General features: G+C 37.3%; 1 protein-coding gene and 1 pseudogene across 2 annotated transcripts in view; both read left to right on the top strand.

The window, feature by feature from the left end:
* The first annotated feature begins 762 nt into the window (after positions 1-762).
* SLC38A11 (solute carrier family 38 member 11) overlaps positions 763-19,471 on the top strand; it is a 56,799-nt gene continuing 38,090 nt past the window's right edge. Inside the window, exons 1-6 of one of the 2 annotated variants that reach the window (XM_025935047.2) lie at positions 763-1,072; positions 1,565-1,682; positions 3,430-3,504; positions 10,552-10,686; positions 12,114-12,179; positions 17,359-17,465. In XM_025935047.2, coding sequence (XP_025790832.2) covers positions 947-1,072; positions 1,565-1,682; positions 3,430-3,504; positions 10,552-10,686; positions 12,114-12,179; positions 17,359-17,465 — 627 coding nt within the window. In that variant the 5' untranslated portion in view covers positions 763-946. Of the gene's footprint in view, positions 1,073-1,564; positions 1,683-3,429; positions 3,505-10,551; positions 10,687-12,113; positions 12,180-17,358; positions 17,466-19,133; positions 19,200-19,471 lie in introns of those variants that run through there. The other variant, XM_086718787.1, reaches the window with a different exon arrangement.
* On the top strand, positions 8,373-9,186 carry LOC112871940 (small ribosomal subunit protein eS8 pseudogene; annotated as a pseudogene).

The raw sequence follows: 19,471 nt of genomic DNA, 5'->3' as shown, positions 1-19,471 counted from the left end.
AATGTTAACATTTAGTTTGATACAGAACTTATTTTATAATCCTCTTCAGTTTTTTCATGTTTTGAAAATGTTTCTTGATTTTAACTAAAAGGACTTCTTTAATAAGCACTTGATAAGTACTTGTATTATATTACCACTCTTACTGTCCCTCAAACCTTTCTCTATAGGATTCCTTTTGTGATTTGAATATTCCCTGGGCCAGTTTCCTCATCTGTAATGTAAGAGTGAATAGGTGACCATGAAGATTCTATCTCATATATTCTAAGTGCTTTCTCTTTCCCATCCTCCTTACACCTCCCACTTCCCTGTTTTTAAGATTCACTACCTGAATCCATCATGAATCCATCTTTTCCACTCTTAAGTCTCCTTTTCCGAAAAGTCATCAGGAAACATTTGACCAAAGCATGCTCAGTAATCAAGTTTGCTGAAACTCTAGAAAAGTTTTTTCTTGGGTTGGTTGTTTCCCATTTAAAATAAAAGTCCTACATTTTCATCTGTCCTCTCTAACACAGACGATGTGTAGGGACGAGGAGGTGGTGGGAACAGAAAACATGCTCCATGGGAGCAGGGGTGCTACTGCGTTCTTACCTGGGCGTAAGACTCCATCCAAAGAGCAGCAGCTAACTTTGGAGTGGACTAAAATGAAGCCATCGTATCTCTTAGCACAATCTGGGTAGGGCAGCACAGAACAAACTGTACTTTCCAACTGGAGGTGGGGCGCGGGTGGGGAAAGACTGGTGAGGGGAGAGAGGGCGCCCCAGATCAGAAGCATCCCGCGTAGCATCCTGCCTGAGAAGGAGGGTGCAGTGGCTGGACGAGCTCCCAGAAGAAACCATCCGGGGCTGCTGCAGCCCAGCAGCCCGCGCCCCCGCTGAACTGCGGAGGTGGGGCCAGGGGCGGCCGCGGGACCGCTCGCTCCCCTCTCCCGCCGCGCGGGCCCCCGGATATGCGAGGTCGCAGGGGAGGCTGGGAGAGCAAGAGTGGGCTTCCCAGGCCCACAAGCCTTCCGCTTGCTGAGGACTCTGTTGCAGCCATGGGCTACCAGGCGCAGGGGCCCGTCATCCTGCCTCAGGTAAAGCTGGGGACTGGGGCAGCTTCTGAAGCCAGGTCCCTTCCAGTTTCATTCACCCTGCAACAGAGGTCTGCTGCCTTGGGTTTTAGCACTGCAGAAAGTCCTCCAGGAGAAAAAGTTTTGCCTTCCTCTGACCTTTTTTTTTTTTTTTTTTCTTGGCAGGCACTTTTCAATATACCCCTTTAATCTTACAAAATCGCATCATTGGCTCCCTAACTGAGCCTGTATTCTGCGATTCCATTCAGCAGTCCGTGAACTTGGTGCAGCTATAATTGGGACATTTTAGGATGGAATTTGTTTACAATGCTCTGTTCCTAGCTGTTATTTTTGTTCTTTATTATTATTATTATTATTATTATTATTATTATACGTTATATTATTATTATCCTGCTCTCATTTTCTTACCGTTATCCTACATTGCATATTTATCTGACACTTTTCTAATTTTTTGACCTAGTAAATATTTAATTGCCATTTTATATATCAAAATAGAGCAATCTGGATGACAGAGAAACGCTCGTCTCTGAACATAAGCACAAAGGGAAAACTTGTCGTCAGTCCACAGCTGTTTTTAATGTTGTCAACTCGATTATAGGATCTGGTATAATAGGTAAGTGTTGTTTTATTTTGTTTTAAGTTTTAAATGAAAAGACAAAATTTAAGGCTCTTACTCTGTTGCTAGTATTCACTGATTATTTTTGAGGAAAAAATATGAAGTATTAAAATTGGTAATTTTTTCCCATAAAATCACCTCCTTTTTTTCCAGTGTAACCATGTGCACTTTTATGCTGAAGATGAGGTTCTGTTCACACTCTTTCCTCATTTGAGAGCATCTTCCATGAGTGACAGATAAAGTTGGAGCTGCATATGGCATCTGCTGAATTTATTTTTATGGGCTCTATGGTCAATTGATAATAAATAAATAATAATATACTTTTTCCATCTTCCTGAAGTGTCCACCATTACTTGAACCACCTTTCTATGACCTTCTATAGTGTAAATCTCCAGATATTTGGAAATATTGAAGGTACATAAATTTAATGTGAAAACATAATAATCTTGTGAATAATTAAATCATACAGTGTTTCCTTGCCTATCTAGAGTTAAAGTACAAACTTATGATATATTAATTTTAAGTATCATTTAATTATTAAGTAGATATTGGTTAAATGAAAATACATAGATTTTTTTTAATGAAGGAGCCAAATAATCAGAATTGAAAGAAGTGAGCAGCTCATATTTTCCCAGTTTGAAGCAAGGGGAAAATTCTGACAAAATTAGGTGCGTTGCATTAGAGTAATTAAGGCAATTGTTTTTTCAGTGCTTATCATTCTGTTTGTTCTCGGAAAACATCCAATTTAAGAAACAGCAAGACAAAACAAAATCCTGCAAAATTCATTGAGAATACTACTTTTTCCTGTAAAGTTTTGACCTTTTAGTTATAGTCATCATTGAATGTTCATCTGGATTGAGTTACTTTTTTCATCTGTTGCAAGCTGATGTGTCTCTTGATTTTCCTTGATTCCATATATAGACAATTCTTTTTGGTGGTACACAGAATAGAGGTAGGTGAGGCAAAGTAATCAAGTAGGGGCAACGATTTGTTTGAAATTCTGCTCCCATGAACCAGAGAGGTGTGGGCAACTCTGCCAGGCAGAATTCCAGAGTTAATTCCTAATGTGAACACTTTTAAGCTGATTCGTGTCAGCAGCATTGAAAAGTGCCTCTTCATATGTACAGCAGATTTTTTAAGGAAAAATTTTTCATGGAATAAATTCTTGATGGAAATATTTTAAATACATTTTATCTTAAATATGTATTGCCCATAATCTAAAATTGACCATTTCCCAAAAAATTCATAGGAAATACTTTTATATAACCCTTCAGCTTTATAGAAAATACTTTTGCCTTCTCATTTCTCTCTCCGTTTCCTACATGGTTACCATTTTGATTCTGGCATTAGTCTTTCCTCATATCCCCTTTCTGAAGCCTTATTACCTTCTCTGCTTTCCCAGCTAGCACGAAAGGAAAGCTTTAGGTCATTACTTTCCACATATTCAAGGTCATGTTCCCCTCACCCTGAAGTGAACATTATTTGTGTGAACTGGCATCTTGCTGCTTTCTTATTCTTATTCCGTCACCTCATAAATTTGCTTTCTTGACATGTCCTTAGCTTGCATTTTATTCTGAAATAGTATTAACATACTAACATTTGAGTAGCCTTGTGCACTGTTTACAACCATGTCCTGTAAATATGTCACTTTATGAGCTTGTTATATATAGGAATTGAGGGGAAACTTCTAAATTTCTATATGTTTTATTAATGTGATGGGTGGGGCATTTTATGTTTTTTCCAGGATTACCTTATTCAATGAAGCAAGCTGGCTTTCCTCTGGGAATATTGCTTTTATTCTGGGTTTCATATGTTACAGGTAAAATACTATGTAATTGCTTTTTCCTGCAACTTAAATTGTGCAATGATGATTACACACACACACACACACACAGACACACAAATAATTGAATTTCCTAATTAAGAAGTGCATCAAATAATCCTAAAGAATTTAGACATTTATGTCCGAGAAGATTTACTTTGCCTACTAATCCTCTGAACAGATTAGAAAAGCATTATATATCACCAAGCCTAAATCCTTTTCATGTGCCTTTTTTCACTTTGTGCAGAGAGCAGTAGATGGGGGAGTCATTTTAAAGGCTGGGAGAGACTGCTCTGAAAGTGTAGACATCAGGCCTTCCTCTCCCACAAATACCTTAAGCAGATGCGCACGAATGAGCAATATTTTCTAGCTATTTTTGTGCAGGTAAGACTGAAAGGCCTGGTGCTCAACCAGCACCTTTCAGGGTGTCCACCACCCACTCCCCACGGTGCCTGCCCAGGCTCCCTACTACCACTATCTTAGAGGGCAGCAATAAGGTGCTTCTCTATCACTTCTCTTCTGCTTCCCCCTTTTCATGTAACATGTTCATTCACACTCACGTTTTGCTACTTTACAACTCATACTCACCTCCTCTTCCTGTTGTTCTCATCCCTGCCCTTTTACCCGCCACCCCCCCCCCAACTCACCTCATGACAACCACAGGGTCCTTCCTCTACCTTAGGGTCACTGTGAAAGAGGCAGTGATCAAAACCAGATACCCACTTGCGGTGGCTGTTGGTTGGTGGCTGCTGTGTGTGGTCACTTGGATGCCTTTTACCGGGCAATGCAGAACTCCTCAGCTGTCTGTTTCTTCAGTTGACCTGGCTCTCGATGGGGCCACCTTCCTGTGAGGTAATGATGCCCAGCCTCTGGCCAATGACTGACTGGTAGGAACACAAAAGCTGACCTCCCAGCCTCCGGGAGACACCAGTGAGTGTTGCAGGTGTAGCTCCAGAGGGCCTCCACCACAGGGATTGGGCTGAGGATAGTCTTCACCTGAGACCATGCGCTGGCTGAGCTGTTTCCCTTCCCCTGTCCCGTTCTTCCCCTTCTCTCGAGGGCACTCCCTCAAATCCCATGCCCAGGAATCTCTGGTCAGCTCTGCTTCTGGAGCCCAAGATGCCATCCCCTCACAAAATCTCAGGTTTCCAAGACCAGCCTTTAACTCTGTTTTTTCCCTCAGGCTGAGGAAGAGAGAGTAAAGCACACAGTAGTTACCACAGTAGCTGCAGGAGCACTGGGCTGCTTTCCTCCCTGCTTTCTTCTCACCACCTGCTCTCCCCAAACCTAAGCTGCTTTGAGCTTCTAAGCTCTTATTTTGTAGCTTAAGACCCAAAACTGAGTAACCCATGGGACCCATAACGTTGTGCTTATTCAGAGTTTCTGGTGTTTAAAAATTGCATTCTATTCATGAGAACATTCATCACACTAAAAAATCCCATTCAAGGATTACTCTTGTCGTTTTTAATTTCCTGTTTCCCAGTCAGTCATCACTGACAAATAATTTCCACCCAGGCATAATAACCGTGGATTATTTAAGCGCGCTGTAAACATTTACACACACTGTAAGCCAGTAGATAGAAAAAAATTAAAAAATATATATCACCTAAGAATTAAATACTTGAGAATTGACAGTTTACCCAAGCCAAATCACATTATACATAAATAAATCATAATGTGAATAACTGTCTCAACTAATGCCATGCATAAACTTGTAGCAGTAACTGTGAACAGCCTTTTGCAAAGCCATATATTGCAAAGTTACTAATCAGTAGAAATTAGTTACTCTTATTCAGTTGCATGATCAAAATATTTAAGTAACTTTGATGAATAAAGGATGACCACACAGAAGCAAAAAAAAAAAAAAATTACAGTGATTCCTTTTATTTTTTAATTAGGCCTTAAAGAGGAAAATCTACAAGTAGGATATAATACTGAATTTTTCTTTCAGTTGACACTGTAGGGGCCCCTGGGTGGCTCAGTCAGTTAAGCTTCTAACTCTTGATTTTGGCTCCGGTTACAATTTCTCATCTCTCGGTTTGTCATTTGAAGCCCCACCCCACCCCCCACATCCCCCCAATCCGTCTGTTGACAGTGCAGAGCCTGCTTGGGATTCTCTTTCCCTTTCTCTCTCTCTCTCTCTCTCTCTCTCTTTCAAAATAGATAAGGGGTGCCTGCGTGGCTCAGTTGGTTAAGCCTCTGACGTCAGCTCAGATCATGATCTCACAGTTTGTGGGTTCGAGCACCATGTCAGGCTCTGAGCTGTCAGCACAGCCTGCTTCAGATTCTGTGTCTCCTTCTCTCTCTGCCCCTCCCCCACTTGCACACATGCTCTCACGCTCTCTCTCAAAAATAAATAAATTTAAAATGAACTTAAAAAAATAAATTGACACTGTAATTACACAATTGTTTTTCTTTATAATTATTCTTTTTTTTTTTTTTTTTCTTTTTAAGGCCTCTAATGAGATATGTCCAGCTAGGAGGTAGTTTTTCTGTTTTCATGCTTTTGAAATGTTGGGAAATAAAAACAAATTGTAAATATTTACAACAAATGGTTTAGTTTAATTTTTTTAAGATTTTTATATTTGTTGATTAGAGTGTAATAATTTTTATTTTTCAAACATACATACTGATTTAAAAGAAAATTTTTATGTTGGATAACATAGACTCATTCATGGATTTATCTAAAATTTGCATGCAGTATATTTAAAGACTGCAGAAAATATTTAAATATTTAATATTTAAATATTTAAATATTTAAAGACAACAGAAAAAAAATTGCATTCAAATTCCTTCATAGCTCAGCCACAATCTGAATTTTTAGTTTCATCTCCAACTAATCTAACATCTCTTTCACATTGTCACGAACATTACCATGTGTAGAAGTTATGTTTTAGCTATTCTGGAATATTCCATCCTCTGCAGATTGTGCTGTCATGCTGCCTTCCCATGGATAGTCTCCCTGCTTGACATTCTTTTTCTTCTCTACCTGGTGAAATGCTGTATATCCTCCAAGCCTTACTCAACTCCTCTGTGAAGCCTTTCCTGGTTTTAAACAAAGGCAATATAATTAATTTCTATGTCTTTTGTGATTTTAGAATATTTTTAAATATACTCATTAGGCCATTTATTACATTGAATTTTGATCAGTTATGGAGACATCTAGCAATCCTGCTATATTAATTCATTCAACAAATATTTAGTGACAACTGCTGTCATTATACCAATGAAGAACATTATTCCTGCCTGTATGAAGCTCACGATGTTGTGTCAGGCAGACAAAGACATAGAATTATAATACTTTATGAAAATGCCATAATAAAAGTACATAAATATGTGCATTATGATACGGATGCTGGCACTTAACCCAGTCTCAAAGGAGCAGTCATATTTTGGGAATGAAGAGACACCTCCACTGACTGTTGATGAGTGAGCAAAGAAAATGGAAGGGTACTCTAAGCAGAGGGAAATGTGGAAGTGCAAAAGGAAGCTGTGTAAGTGACTCCATCTGGCTAAAGCATAGGGTTGATGTTCGAAGGGGAGAGAGATGAAGTTAGAGGTTTGCAGAGGCATTTATGAAGGCTCCCATGTAATGATCATCATTACTGCTTCCTGCAGACTGGCTGGATCCTAAGCGTAATGCAGCCACTGTTCTTAATCCTTCATAAGTAGATATTCTACTTCATGGAGTATGTTCTACTCTTTTAGAGAAGGAAATTGAGCCTTTGATAGGTTAAAAGACTTGCCCCAGGTTAGCAGTTATTGACAAGAAAATTGTAACTTTGACTAAGTGCATGGATTCTGGAGCCAGACAACCAGGATCTGAGTCCTGACTCTTCCTTTCTAACCCTGTGAAGTTCAGCAATTTGCTTACCCTTCTGTGGCTCACTTTTCTCATCTTTTAAAGGCGGTGGGTAATAATTGCACCTGCTTAGAGTTGTTGTAAGAATTAAACAAGTTAATATGCATAAAGCATTTAGGAAAAAGCCTGGCACAGAAAACAGTGCTGTGAAAGTATTTGCTAGTATTTTTCTGGCTGTTATCATTATTGTTATCAGACTCCAAATACAGAGCTTTCTCCACCACCATATGCAGCCTATAGAAAATAACCAAAAGTAGCACAAATTCCCGTTCATTTAGCCTGTAATAGCATGCTAGGCATGGTGGTAGACATTTAAATATCATAATCCTCACAGACTCTTCAAGGTTTGGTGTATTGTCTTACTTTACAGCTGAGACTCGAGAAAATCAAGTCTTTCACCCAAGATCACACAGCTAATAAGTAATTTTTTCTGCCTCATGAAAAGGATTTTTTAATCCAAAGCGTTAGAGGATTCCCCGGGAGGATTTTAAGCAGAAGACATGATCAGGTGTATGCTGTGGTCAGGTCCATCGGTAGAGGGAAGACGTCAAGAAAATCTTGGTAGGGAAGGCATGTCAAAAGTATCTTGAAGAGGGGCCAGATGGGTGGATGGGAGAACTATTAGGAGTTTTTGCAGTAATCAAGGAAAGAAATGATAAAAGCCTAAGCCCTCAAATAAAACATATTAGAGATTAGAAATGAGAGGATACTGTTGAATAATTTATGGTGCAATAGTTAATGGACTTGGTGACCAAAAGAATATAGCAGGTGATGGGTAATGAGAAGTCTATGGTGATTCTCAAATTTCTACTGATATTGTTAATAATTTGGAAAAATATAGATGGAGAAGCAGGTTCCAGAACAAATCTATAAATTAACATTTGGGCATTACAAAAAACAAAGATGTCTATGAGATGTCCGAGGTAAAATGTTTATTAGCCAGCTAGATATAGAAATTGGAGTTTGGAGGAGACTGGTTTAGAGATACAATGATGGTGGTTAATAACAGCTGTATGAAAATTACAGCCACAGGCATGAGTAAGATCACAGTAGTTCATTTTGAGGAGTGAGAAAAAAGTCCCAAGAATCCAGGTTTTAAACAGAGTGAAAGAAACTGGTAAAAACAAACAAACAAATAAACAGAAAACAAAAAACTGTATGATTGGTCAAAAGGTAGGACGAAATCGCTCTTTTGCAGTCAGCGCTCAGAGCAATGCGCATCTCTAGGGACAAGTGGCACAAGCACCACAAGACAGGGGGCAAGAGAAAGCCCTACAAGAAGCACAAGTATGAGCTGGGATGCCCGCTGCAAACCCTGATTGGCCCTGCCACATACACACAATCCATGTTGGGGAAGGCAGGACCGTGCCTTGAGACTGGCCGTGGGGAACTTCTTCTGAGGCTCCCAGTGTTGTACACGCAAAACAAGAATTATTGATGTTGTCTGTAATGCATCTAACAACGAACTGGTCAGCACCAAAACCCTGGTGAATAACTGTATCGTGCTCATTGACAGCACACCCTATGACAGTGGTAGGAGTCCTACTGTGCACTGTCCCTGTGCTGCAAGAAGGGGACCAACCTGACTCCTGAGAAGCTTTAAACAAAAAACAATCAAAGAAAATTCAGAAGAAATATGATGAAAGGAAAAAGAATGCCCAAATCAATGGTATTCTGAAGGAGCGGTTCCAGCAGGGCAAGCTTCTTGCATACGTCGCTTCAAGACCAGACAGTGTGGCGGAGTAGGTGGCTATGTGCTAGGGGACAAGAAGCTAAAGTTGTATCTGAGGAAAATCAAAGCTCGGAAAGGCAAATAAATCTTCCTGCTTCCTATCTTTGGTTATGTTTATTGTTCTGTCCAAAAAAAAAAAAAAAAAAATGGTAGGAGGAAATCCAAAAGAAAGTGAAGTCACAAAGGCCAAGGGAAGGTGGTTGAGGAAGAGGGGAATGGTAAACAAAAAAATCGCTAGGGCGCCTGGGTGGCTCAGTTGGTTAAGTGTCCCACTTTGGCTCAGCTCAATATCTCACGGTTCATGAGTTCAAGCCCCGTATCCCACTCTGTGCTGACAGCGCAGAGCCTGGTGCCTGCTTAGGATTCTGTGTCTCCCTTTCTCTCTGCCCCTCCCCACCTGTGCTCTGTCTCTGTCTCTGTCTCTCTCTCTCTCAAAAGTAAATAAACATTAAAAAGTTTTAATGAAAGAAAAAACTTGCTACTGAAATAGCAAGTTAGATTAAGATTTAGGATGCGTCAGTTGGATTTATCCACTTGGAGCTTACTGGTGAATTTGTTGAAAGAAGATTCAAGAATGTTGGAGGGAATCAAGGTGGAAAGCATATTGCAATGATTTCTGTTTTTTCCTTTGTATTTTAATGCATTTCCAAATTACTTAAGGGATAAAAAAAATCACCTGTGCTGGAAGCATGAGCAAGAGAAGAGAAAGAACAAGAATCATACCCTGTACATAGCTGGGTACCCAATGCACCTTCAATGTCATTCATTTAGTATTCAAAAAACATTGATTTAAGTGTGGGGGGGGGGGAAGGAAAGAGAGATCAACTTTTAATTGTATAATTCCTATATATTTGTGTCTTCAAATCCAACTCTAAAATGAGAGCTTAAATCTTTAAAGTATAAATTACAAAAAAAATTCTTCGAGTTCTCTCTTAACCACAATAACTGTAAAATAAAGTTCCTACTTGTACTTTGTTATAAAACAAATGATCTGATTCTCCTCAATCTATTTTTTTTTCCTGAATGCTTGCATCATTTTTCATTCTTGGTTTTCACACATTGAATGTCTATGAAATATTTGATTACCTACATTCTGTTGCTTGGACAGTTGAGCCACATCCTGTTAAAAGTCGTTACATTGGTTAGGTTAGGAAAGTAAAATGGAAAACTGATGCTTTGTTTCTAGTCTGCATACTTCCTTCTGTCCAGGTCATTGCACAGATATGTTAAGTGTATTTGCATCTCAATTGAAAAATATATGACTGGAAATAGTACTGTTTCATGAAAGGTAATGTTTTATGAGAAGAAAGTGAGCCTTGCCATGCCAATCTACTGTGGCATTAAATTAAACTCTTCAAAAAGTTTCTTTGAAGTCTTTAAGTCAAAATATTTTTTAAAACTTGTGTATTAAATGCAATCTGACATTGTTTAATTGCTATTTTTGCCGCAGACTTTTCCCTTGTTTTATTGATAAAAGGAGGGGCCCTCTCTGGAACAGACACTTACCAGTCTTTGGTCAATAAAACCTTTGGCTTTCCGGGATATCTCCTCCTCTCTGTTCTTCAGTTTTTGTATCCTTTTATAGGTAAGTTGATTCCTTTTACAGGTATATCCTCATAGGTAAGGTGACAATGAATATTGGAATTATTTCATAAGCATACAACTATTTTTGAAGAAAGTAGCTTTAATAGTAGATTAAAAGTGAATAGGTAAGGGAAACCTGGGTGGCTCAATCAGTTAAGCATCCTACTTCAACTCAGGTCATGATCTCACAGTTCATGAGTTTGAACCCCATGGTTCATGAATTTGAACCCCGCATCAGGTTCTCTGCTGTCAGCACAGAGCCTGCTCCTCTCTCTGCCCCGCCCCCCTCGCACACTCTCTCAAAAGTAAACATTTAACAAAATAATAAAAAAACAAAAGTGAATAGGTGAAATAATAGATTTCTTCTAAAGCTGAAATACATTTTTTGAAAACCTAAGGGTCTGTGGAAGCCATGTACAAACAAGGCCAACATGCAATTTAAAATTTGTGCCATACTGGTGAGCATGTCTTCTTAGGTGCGTTGTTAACGTTTACCAGTGGTCGAATTGACTTGATTTTTAAAATCAGTAATATAGAAGCTATTGTTCAAACCAGTAGCTCCTTATGTCTTCATGGAAGGCTAAGACTATTATTTCCCCCAAATCTTATTTTTTTAAATGAGGGGGTATTTGGGAGCCTTCACAATTTTCTATTATTGTTCCTTGTTTTGAGCAATGCATGTGTTACAGAAAACATGTTTGGAAACTGAACTTTAGTAACAAAACAAATCACATTTTAATTTTAATTTAAAAAAAAATTTTTACTGTTTATTTTTGAGAGAGAGAGAGAGAAACAGAGACAGAACGTGAGCGGGGGAGGGGCAGAGAGAGAGGGAGACACAGAATCCTAAGCGGGCTCCGGGCTCTGAGCTGTCAGCACAGAGCCTGATGCGGGGCTCGAACTTGGAAACAGTGAGATCATGACCTGAGCTGAAGTCAGATGTTTAACCGACTGAGCCACCCAGGTGTCCAACAAATCACATTTTAAAAGACTACCAAAACTCACTATTATTTAAAGGTGTTCTGTCTGGAAAATAATCGATTTGTAAGGTGAAAATGTTTTTGTAATATAAATTTATATTCTCCCATAAATCTGTTATCTAGTTATTTTTGAAGTTGTACATATTCATAATCACAATACATATTTGAAAGATGTAGGAGTATGCCAATATTTGGGAATAACATTACTTTGAAAATCAGTGATGGGTATTAAGGAAGGCACTTGTTGTGATGAGCACCAAGTGTTGTATATAAGTGATGAATCACTAAGTTCTATGCCTGAAACTACTATTACACTGTATGTCAACCAACTGGAATTTAAATAAAAAATTGGAGAAAACACTGCTAAATGCAAAACAAAATTTTAAATATTCAAGATGAGATATGCGATGGCTTATCAGTAACTGGATTATTTTAATTATGTTTTTAGCTATGATAAGTTACAACATAATAACTGGAGATACTTTGAGTAAAGTTTTCCAAAGAATCCCAGGAGGTGAGTCAATATATTTATTTATGTATTATTCATAGTTAATGTTGTTCATAATAACTTACAAGCAAAATATTTGCAAGTGGAAGAATTGGATGACTTCAGATATCTAGCAATATCCATGATCCATTCTGATCCTAAAGTATTAATCTACCTTTATAGACAGTTTAGTTCTTATTTAGCTGTATAAAGGATATCATTGCTATTCATATACTTAGAATACTTTGGATTTTAAAAATCTTGTGCTACATATCACCAACTCTCTGTAGTAACATTTTTCATGTACTGTTTTTACTATGCTGTTTCTTAAATAAGCAAGCTGACTTTCCCCCCATTATTTGTATTAAGATATAATTTAATACAGTAAAATTAGCCCTTTCTAATGTATAGGTCAGTGAGTTTTGACAAATGCATAGCCATATATCCACAATCACAGTCAAAATACAGAACAATTCCATCCCCTCAAAAAATTTTTCCTTATTTCCCTATGTAGTCAAACCCTCCTTCATGTACAGCTCCTGGTAACCACTATACGATTTCTCTCCCTAGTTTTGCTTTTCCCAGAATGCCAGATAAATAGCATCATATATAGGTAGACTTTCAAGTCTGGCATCCTTTACTGAATATAATGCATTTGAGATTCATCCAAGTTTGGGGGTGTATCAGTAGTTTGCTCTTTTTTTATTGCTGAGGAGTGTTTCATCATATGGATGTACAGCAGTTTATCTGTCACCTAGTTGAGGGACATTTGGGTTGTTTCATTTGGCCTGATATTGAAAAACCACTATGAACATTTCAAGCAGACCTTTTCAACATGTGCCACAACCCCACTCCCTGTTTGACCTTGCACTGTATCATGGCGCGTTAAATAACTTAGAGGTCACGAGTCTTTTTGTCTTGAAGAGCTTCCCGTCCAAGCCACATAATCCTCAGTTCATGGTGACCTAACTCTACAGTTGTTATCATCGTTGACAGCGATGCAGATGCACCTTTCCTCTCAGTGCTGAATCACTCATCCTACACACATACAAACCGAAAGAAAACAAAACCTAAAACTAGAAATCACACCTACTCCTTTCACAGGGTTTAGTGGAAACGGAGATCAGGGAGACTTGACCATCAAATCACAGACACACTGTTTGCTGGCTGTGTGGCCTTCAGAAGGTTAATGCCCTCTCTGAGTTCTAGTCTCTTCATCTCTAAATTACGAAGTAGAGTACCACCTGCTTCATAGAATTGTGTGAAACAACAGAGGTAATACCGACAGTCCTTGGCAGATAGCAGGCTTACCCAACACTGTTAGCTCTTATCAGCAGCTTCTGTTCTAGCCCCCAGCCTACAAATCATGTTTTCATAAACTGAGATCATGTGAGTGGAAGAATGCCGTGTATAAGATGTTACCTAATTATGTAAACTTTCTATTTTCATCAACAACTAAGGGAAAAAACAAGAAAAAATACATTCACATGTCAGCTGTGATTATCTTTTAATTGGATTCATGAAGATTTTTTCGTTTCCTTTGTTACATTTTACGTTTTCAAAGGAGCATATATTAATTTAGAAAAATCTTTTTATCACTTTATTTTCTTATTTGAAAAATATATATATTTACTAGGAAATAATAGAAAACACAGACAAAATAGAGGAGATAGAACATACCCATAATTTCTTTGTTTGGGGAAAACCAGGTAGGGACAATTCTTCCAACAACTTTCTCCCTACTTTCCTTCCTCCCTTCCTTTTTAACATATACCTCCAGAGTCTTAAGAATATGTATGACTTCAGATATTCACATGACTAAGATAATACTATACAACTTATTCTATAATGTGCTTTTTCTCTTAGTAGTATAGTAGGGACACACTTTTATATCAAATTATAGATACCTATCCTATTTGCTTTGATGGTAGTTCAGTATTCTCCTGTATAATATCAGCTGTACAACAAAATAGACCAAAATTAATTTAAATTTCCCCAAAAGAGAAACATTTCGATCACATTTTTGATGTTTTTTAGTTATACATAGTATATGGATATATACTCTTCATATAAATAAAACACCTTCTACAAAGCTAAAGTTCCCTTTGAACCTCCCTCCCTGGTTATTAAATTTTTAATAATCAAAAATGAATTTAAAAAAATAGGCCACATAGCAAAGAACACACTTTATTCTTATCACAGTTTTTTAAAATTTTTTTGTTTATTTATTTTTGAGAGAGAGAGAGACAGAGCATGAATGGGGGAGGGGCCATGAGAGAGGGAGACACAGAATTCAAAACATGCTCCAGGCTCAGATCATGACCTGAGCTGAAGTAGGATGCTCAACTGACTGAGCCATGCAGGTGCCCCTTATCACAGTTTATTTATCATTGTTGAATGGAATATTTTATAATGTGTGCCTTGTTTGTATATTTTATAAAGTATAAGGTGATGCCAAAATACTTTTAGAAGTAGATAAAATCCTTAGCTGTATTTTTTCCCCTGAAATATATCACCAATATCTTAGACTGGCAAGTGGGAATTGCTTATACTTCTCTCAGATAACCAAAGCTTTGGTTCTTGATACAAGTCAAAGTAGTAAGAAATGTTGGTATAAGAATTTGTATGTTTAGATGATTTTGAAATTTCTCAAAAATCTTACTATAGTTTAGGGGTGCCTGAGTGGCTCAGTCAGTTAATACCTGACTCTTGATTTCAGCTCATCTCATGATCTCATGGTTCCTGGGATCAAGCCCCACGTTAGTCCCTATGCTGACAGTGCTGAGCCTGCTTGGGATTCTCTCTCCCTCTCTGTCTGCTGCTCCCTTGCTTGTGCTCTCTCTCTCTCAAAATAAATAGACTTAAAAAAATCTTACTATAGTTTAAACACTTAAAATACTTATTCAGGTGTATTTTTGTTAGAAGATCAGTATAAATAATAGATCTCATCATTAGATCCTTATTAAAAAAATGTCCTTTATGGTAATAGAGAGCCTTTGTTACTAGGTTTGTCTCTGCTATTCATAGGATTCTATTTCAGTGTTTTTTTTTTTTTGTTTTTTTTTTAAAAATTTTTTTTTCAATGTTTTTATTTATTTTTGGGACAGAGAGAGACAGAGCATGAACGGGGGAGGGGCAGAAAGAGAGGGAGACACAGAATCGGAAACAGGCTCCAGGCTCCAAGCCATCAGCCCAGAGCCTGACGCGGGGCTCGAACTCACGGACCGCGAGATCGTGACCTGGCTGAAGCCGGACGCTTAACCGACTGTGCCACCCAGGCGCCCCATATTTCAGTGTTTTTTAAAGACTTAAAATTTCCTAGTGAAGAGAACCTATACTTTCTACCAAACATATTAGTAGAGCAAATTATTTGAAAGGGTAAACAGAAACAGATATGCAAATAATTTAATTCAAATTATGTTCACCAGAAATATGTAAGTAGTTGAGCTCAGGGTTCAGGAACTTGAACTTCCTGTTTTAGTATTTTGATTTCACAACTTTATGATAATTGTTTAATTATGTCTGAGTTAAACAAATATTCATGATTATTTTTTATTACAGTATGTACGTATGTGTGTTTGTGTGTATATTTATACCACTTTGAAATTGCATCTGAGAACTTCCCTGTAAGTTAATTAGCCATATGAGAAAATTAAAAATGAGTCTCACTTTTCCCAGTAATAGCTTTTTTTTTTTTTTTTAAACACACTCACTCACTTATTCTATAGACCTTAGACTTTGCACAAATTAATGAACAAAGACTTGGTATCACTGGGGACCTTTCAAAAACCTAATGGTAGGGTCTCTGAAAGAATTCAATATGAGCTCAAATATTTAAGCAGTGGTGTCTTCCTTGGAATGGATATATAGCTCCTGAAGTTAACACTATGGTTAGCACAGCTTTAAAATGATATAAACCCTTGCAAGTATGTTTTATTTTATGTTTACAACTTTTGCTTATATTTGATGACAGGCACACGTGTGCACGTACACCCCCCCAACACACACACACACAATTATTTATTCATTATGATACCAAGAGTCTGCAGTATATACTGGTTTCTGCAGAGCTTCCCAAAGACTTGTCTACACAAGTTGTTTCTGTCTACTTTTCTTCAGGGAGACCACTGCTTCTCAACAAAAGTGTAGAAATAGAATATCTTTACCTAAAGCTTGATTTTTGAAATGTTAAGTTTTACTGCTCACGTCTCTCTAGAATACTGAAATTAAAAAAAAAAAAAAAAGAAAAATCCTCAGAACATGCCCTGTCCTCATGTAGCTTGCTTCCTATTGAAGGGATTTGCCATTAGAGAGTTTTGAACCAACAGTGACATCATGTGTTTAACCTTTGGGAAGGATCTTTGTACTTTCTGGGTTAAAAGTATACTCTAGGGGGACAAAGGAAAGGTAAAGCAGGAAAACTGACTAGAAGGCTATCAAAATGATTTGAATGAAAAATAAAAGATTATTTGAACTAGGGGTGTCTGGGTGACTCAGTTGGTTGAGCGTCCAACTTCAACTCAGGTCGTGATCTCATGGTTCATGAGTTTGAGCCCCGTGTCAGGCTCTGTGCTGACAGCTCAGAGCCTGGAGCCTGCTTCAGATTCTGTGTCTTCCTCTCTCTCTGCCCCTCTCCTACTCACACACTCTCTCTCTCTCACTCTCTCTCTCTCTCTCTCTCTCTCTCTCTCAAATATAAACATTAAGCGGTGCCTGGGTGGCTCAGTCGCTTAAGCATCTGACTTCAGCTCAAGTCATGATCTCACAGTCTGTGAGTTCAAGCCCCGTGTCAGGCTCTGTGCTGACAGCTCAGAGACTGGAGCTTGCTTCAGATTCTGTGTCTCCCTCTCTCTCTCTGCCCCTCCCCTGCTCATGCTCTGTCTCTCTCTGTCTCAAAAATAAATGAAAACTTTAAAATAAATAAATAAATAAATAAATAAATAAATAAATAAATAAATAAATATTAAAAAAAATTTTTAAAGATTATTTGAACTATAGGTTCATCCTTAAGTTATTTTGTATTTATATTTTTGTGAATAATTTCTATTTTTACATGATTTTATGGGATTTATTTACTCAAAATCTTTGTCATTTAGGTAACATTTAATGTTGAGTTATTTTTGCAATTAAGTATTTGGCTAATTACTTGTATCCCTGGTGTGTTACTCTTACCCATAAAGAATTTATAATATTTGTTGTGTTTTAGTTGACCCTGCAAACTTGTTTATTGGTCGCCACTTCATTATTGTGCTTTCCACGGCTGCCTTTACTCTGCCTTTGTCCTTGTATCGTGATATAGCCAAGCTTGGAAAGGTAACTTTTACATTTTAAAAGGTGCAGACTGAAACCAAGAGCAGAAACGAGAAACCAAGAGCACACTTTACTCACTGTATGTTAGCCAATTTGACAATAAATTATATTTTAAAAATAAAAAATAAAAAGGTACTGAAGTATAATTTGTTACCTGTACTAATTGTGTGAAACTATCTTCTATATGGCCAAGTTCTTAATTATATTTATCTTAGTTTCTTTTAGTTTACTTATAATTATACTAGGGTAAACTGTGCTTGAATATTAATCTTATTTGTGGGAATTGATGGTTAAATAGTTAATGATTATGAAATAAATATGTTCTTTACTTTCCTTTTTTTAAGGTAGATACTCTGAAAGCAGACAGCATACTTTCAATTTAGAAAATAAAAAGAATTATACTTGCACAAGTCTAATTTACTGAAAAAATGTTCTGTCATTTTTACAGATAGTAGTTCAAACAATTTAAAGTTAGACTAAGTTTAAGAAGTAAGGATAACTCACTTCATTGGCTAAAAATTTTTTAGTAAACTACGATGTGTTTCATCCAGTGAATTTAAATGTCAGTATGTTGATTGATTCATGAGAATTTGGCCGTTGTGTATGATTCTTATTGCTAAAGAGAAATTATGATTTATTTCCAGTGAAACCAAACAAGTAATTATTCCTCTCACCATATATGCTCATCTGCATGGGTTAGCCTTTATCTACTTATATTTTCATTTCATTACTCTCAAGGAGTGTTTGTATTTTATGTAAAATATTATTGGTGTTATAGCTATATTTTTCCAAGCATTCTGATGAATCATTTTTAAAGAGAGTTATTTATATATTTTTTATGTTCTAATTTGAAGAGTTCAACACTTGAGTGAATTTTACTTCTTAGTGTGATGTTTCATGTCTATCTGTAGTTATGGATCCTTCCATAAGGATCATGTTATGGGTCCTGTTACCCACAGTCCTTCCGGATGGAGCTGAGAGTGGAGATGATATTCCAAAGTATCCTGACCACTCTACCTTCATTCCCTAACAGACTTCCAGAAATAAACAAGAGCTTTTTTGTGAAAAATTTTAAATGGCTGAACAATTTTCCATTTCACATGTTATAGATGTAAATGTTATTTTCTGAGAGCAGAAGGCTGGGCATTCATGAAAAGAAAGCTAACATTCTATCATGTTATTAATACCTGGACATTTTCCCTAAATTCCCTTTAAAAGATTCATATTGAAATATCTAAATAAAACTCCCAGTGAGCAAAGCACAGTAGTTAGGAGTCCTGATCTGGAGTCAGGATGCTTGCATTTGAATTCTCCCTCTGCCATCTTCTAGCTGTATGACCTGGGGAATGTCATTTAAAATCCCTGTTCCTCAGTAGATCAGAGGACTCATAATACACTTCTTTCTAGTTAAAAACTAACAACCCAGGAAACAAGGTTAATGACAATCAAATGAAATAAAAGCAGTTTCATATTATGTTTCTCTTATTAGAGAAAGAAGTCTAAAATGGGTGTATCCATTAAAAAATTAAGGGCAGAAACACAGATCTAATATTGAGTGCACAGAACACATATACACACAGACCGGTTTATATTTTAACCATTGAAATAGTGACAGAAGAGAGGGGAAAAAGCAAAGACTGTAGAAACAGACCAAAGGGCAAAGCCAAATAGGAAAAATAGACAAACAGAGCTAGAGAATAGAAGGGAAAAGGGAGAGGACACCCAAAATGTGTGAAAGTGAGTATGTGTGGGGAGGGTCTTATGTTGAAAGGGAGAGGAGAAGGTAAAGACAGAAGCAGTGGAAGTAATTATAGGTAGAAAAAAAGCACAAGCCAACACCAAAATAGGACCTGAAGAAAAAAGAAAACAACTTCCCTTTCACTTTCATGAATGAAAATCACCAGTTTTGTATTCTATACAGTAAGCCACTAAAAACATTTAAAGCCCTGTTGCAAGATTAGAGCACTCATATATGGTACTTGTCCCCTATTTTGAGAAAAAAAGGAGTA

The sequence above is a fragment of the Puma concolor genome, chromosome C1 (genome assembly GCF_028749965.1).
Source record: "Puma concolor isolate L17-30 chromosome C1, mPumCon1.1.hap2, whole genome shotgun sequence".
Lineage (NCBI taxonomy): Eukaryota > Metazoa > Chordata > Mammalia > Carnivora > Felidae > Puma > Puma concolor.
Note: the sequence above shows the minus strand (reverse complement) of the source record. Positions and strands in the feature narration are given on the sequence as shown.